The sequence below is a fragment of the Salminus brasiliensis genome, chromosome 13 (assembly GCF_030463535.1).
Source record: "Salminus brasiliensis chromosome 13, fSalBra1.hap2, whole genome shotgun sequence".
Lineage (NCBI taxonomy): Eukaryota > Metazoa > Chordata > Actinopteri > Characiformes > Bryconidae > Salminus > Salminus brasiliensis.
Genome location: NC_132890.1, coordinates 27,813,329 through 27,817,497, shown reverse-complemented (window position 1 = coordinate 27,817,497; position 4,169 = coordinate 27,813,329). Strand labels below are relative to the sequence as shown.

General features: G+C 39.2%; 1 protein-coding gene across 1 annotated transcript; it reads left to right on the top strand.

Moving 5' to 3' along the window:
- The first annotated feature begins 1,865 nt into the window (after nt 1-1,865).
- On the top strand, nt 1,866-3,657 carry LOC140574855 (guanylyl cyclase-activating protein 2-like). Its single transcript, XM_072694888.1, has 4 exons — nt 1,866-2,069; nt 2,370-2,519; nt 2,721-2,820; nt 3,527-3,657. The coding sequence occupies exons 1-4, from the start codon at nt 1,866-1,868 to the stop codon at nt 3,655-3,657; spliced, it is 585 nt and encodes a 194-aa protein (XP_072550989.1).
- The last annotated feature ends 512 nt before the right edge of the window (nt 3,658-4,169 follow it).

The window sequence follows — 4,169 nt, the reverse complement described above, 5'->3', positions numbered from 1 at the left end:
CTGCTGTACCTGGAACTGCCTGTGTTTATTTATGTATAGCACTGTATGTTCACTTTGCTATGTGGCTGGTGGCTGCACAAGTCTCATCTATCTTAGCTCTATTTCCTAATTCACTATCAAGCTCTCTGCAAATCCTATTAGTGATTAACCTAGCAAGTATCAGTTCTCTCCAAGCTAAGCACAATAAGCTTTCACATAAGAAGTGGTGCTAGTGGTTGTCCTGGCAACTTTTCGTATAATTTGAAATTTTTCTTGAACATACTACAAACAACTATAAATATGCCACACCAGACTCCAGAGTATTATTCTTTTGTGTAAAAATAAAGAAATAAATATGGCCAGGTTGTTAACTCCTTTTGACATCCTATTTACAGTAATTACTGACAAATACATTTCATATTTCATTTCAATACATTACCATCCTAAAGAAGAAAAACAGAGTGAAAGGATGAGGGCAGTAGAGATGTTAGAGAAAAAGAGAGAGGGAGACTGAGAGGGAAAGAAAAAGAGTGAAGTGCTTAAGTTTGTGTATCTAAATGCAGATACACAAAGACCACCAGACACATACATTTATTAATATACACAGATCAACCACTGCGTCAAAGCTAATGATTAATAATTTTAAAAAGCAGCAATGGTCATCACAGGGTATAGATAACCACACTTAAGCACCAATACACATGGTGTCAGAGTCAGCCTGGGTATTCTGTTTCCGCCTATCTCTTAGGCTTGCGCTACTTGAAGCTTTGCACTGGTCTGTCCCTCCAGAACAATAAGTCCGACCACCAATGCCAGTCTTTGATGGCTGCAAAGGGTGCCCATAAAGGGCACATACGAAAGGTCTTTAACACAGTATGATCTGCATACACTGTTAATGTTTGCAATGTGACAGTGCCTAAGCAAAGAACAATAATCGATGTAATTACAGAACGTCTACTGCAGCTGTTACAGCAGCTGTAACTGCAGACCTTTGAAGGATTGCTAATCAACTCTGTTGGTGAGTTTGAACTTGTTTTAAGGAGCTTGAAAGTGAGCCCCTCTAAACTGAATTGCATTCTAAGCCCACGTCCTCAGTCTGTGCTGAGTCATGTGGGAACTGCGGGGCAACTGTGAACTGTTCAGATGGACACTAAACCTTAATTCACCTTAAGTTCAGATCTCACCCTCTCAACAGGCTATCAGTTATCTAATGAGATTCACAGCCAGTGAATGTGGGTAGCCCTATCCAATTACGGTCAGTTATTTGTAGAACACAAGCCACTGTCCTTAACAGTGAACTTAAAGCGCGGTCATTCCCCCAATCAGTTATGCCAGTGAACAGCTTTCTCAAAGAGTGTATTTGAGGATGCTTTACTGAAAAGAAGAATTTATAAGACTGCATGACTTACTGTACATAAGCTTTTTATGATGACTGACATAAACCTACATACAAATTTACAGTATGTCAGTATATTCCAACAAGCTTCAGCTGTCCGAAAAGCTGCATTTGTCAATTTTGAAGTCATTTCACCTCTGGAATAAGGCTTTATAAATAGTATAAGTCAGTTGTTGCAAAAGGCTTATGTAGGGATCATGCAGCCTTATGAAGGCAATAGTGTTAGGAATTTACCTATGTATTACCCAGACATCATGCCCATAGGTCTTGGCATGTTATTCTTAGCTGTTCAGTGTGAGAAACCTCAACTCATCCCATCACATCCACCTGGACCCCTCCCTCTCCTTCTCCTCCTACTTCTCTAGCTTCATTTGCCCTGTGTCAAGACTGTCTGGACTAATCTCCATTAGGTCTATTACTGATCCAGCAAGAAGAGCGCAGTAGTGTTTGAAAGGGAATTTCAGCACCACAGACAGCTCTCTCCCAAAGCATGGGTCAAACTCAGCCGACAGAGCAGAGCGAGGAGATAGAGGTGGACGTGGCCGCTCTTCAGGAGATGTATAAAAAGTTTGTGACCGAGTGTCCCAGTGGCCTCTTGTTTATGCACGAATTTAAGAGATTTTTCGGGGTGGACCCCACAGGAGAAGCATCTGAGTACGCTGAGAACATGTTCCGCGCCTTCGACAAGAATGGGGTGAGAAAGGGGCAAGCCTTTGTCTTTATTGTAAAGCGCGGATGCTTTGCTTGAACCAATGTTAACATAGGCCAATGTTAACAGAGGGTTACATTAATTGACCGGTCCATGCTTTGCTAGTTTTTGTGCTGGTTCCATTCAAACAACAGATTATTCCTGAATATGTTCAAAATCATGGACAAAAGAGAGCAACAAGTGTCTCTCCAGAGCTTCTGTGGAGCTGTAAAGCAGATACATGTGTTGATGGGATTCTAGCTAGTTTTATCAGTTGCTTAGGATGTGTTTTTGTTTATCTCTCAGGACAATACGATTGACTTCTTGGAGTTTGTGGCAGCTTTAAACTTGGTGTTCAGGGGGGATTTGGAGCACAAGCTGAGATGGTCATTCAAAGTGTACGACAAAGATGGCAATGGCTTTGTGGACAGAACTGAGCTCAGAGCAATCGTTGAAGTGAGTCATTTTTTCCTCATTGTGAATGGGAATACCCCCTTCACCCACAGCAATGCCTCGGCAGTTAAAAGCAAAAGCTATTCTATTAAGCTTGTATTAAGCTTTGTAGATACATTGGTCACATTGATGTCATTATGAATGCAGTATTTAATCCTTAAACTTTTGCTGCATCGAAAAACGACCTCTTATCCATGTCTCCAGAGTATATACTGTGTAAAGAAAGTGGACAGGAAAGAGCCTGTCGCCTCCTTAGACGAAATCTGTGAGCGAATTTTCAAGGTGGTAGATGAGAATGGAGATGGTGAGTTAGCTTGCTTTTTCTTTATTAGTATCTGTGTTTTAATTGAATGTCAAACTGACAAAGAAACCAGTGCAGTGACCCAACAGAGAGGTTAGAACACCTCTAGGTCCTTTAGAGTTAAAAATAAACAGGCTACTGTAACGCAGAATGAAACCTTATATGAGTCATTTAACCAAAGTGTATTATCCTTATGACCTACACCATTGAAAACGGGGCTTCTCAAGGCTTCTTTAATAAGGCGATGGTTATAAAAGCATTTGAATGAATAAAATAATTCAAAACTGTTGTATATGGTTCGTTACAGCACCAGAAGGTTCTATTTAGCACATACAAGTGTTGTTATGAGTCAAATAGCCCATTTTCTTTTTCCTTTTTTTATGAAAGTTCATAGTCTGGTAAAAAAACAAACAAAAAAAAACACCCCTAATATCAGCTGAGGACAACAGAGGCTGATTGACAGACCCTATTCCCTCTTGGGATAATCTCCATTAGGTATTACTCTAAGTATAGTCATCCAATTAAAACTTCAGTATTAGTGCACTGGGCCAGTTCAGTTTGAAGGATCAGCTTTGATGTTTGTTAAAGTTGTGAATGTTGTCAAATACGTTGCAGTGTGAGAAGTGTGTGTCATTTTTATTTGGGCTATTATTGAAACCATTTCATTTCTCTACTTGCTACTGATTGATACGTTGTGTCTGTCCTCCAGGTCATATAACATTGGATGAGTTTGTAGAAGGGGCCAAGAAAGATCCATGGATTCTTAACATGTTGCGTTTAGACATGAACCCTTACAGCTGGGTTCTGGACCAGAGGAGGAGGAAAAGCGCTCATTTCTGAAGTGAAAACATCTCTATATATATATATATATATATACATAATGCCAACATTAATGCTGGTGCAATTTCTTTGTATTTTCTTCACCTCAAGTGTAAAAATGTGCCTGATGTGACTGTATTCATTCAATGAATTGCCTTTATGTACTACTGTGTGTATAGAGGAATGTAGACTGAGAGGATATTAAGAATTGTGAGGCTTTGTTTCATATTTAAGTATTGAAATTACAATATTTTTATATAAATAAATACATTAATATAAATACTTATATATAAATCTCTTATACTACATGTTGCCACATTATTATGGGAGCCAGTCTCTGCTGCTCTCTCAAAGACAGTGTGTAATTCAAACTTTATATGCTTAAAGAAAAACAATGGAAACACACACTGTTGGACGTTACAGTATATTCTATTAAAGAAATCCGGAGAAATATGTAAACTGCAGGCAATAGTGGAACTGTGATCTGCTGTACATACACCGCAGTAAGTAATTACACTTCCACTGGCAATCAT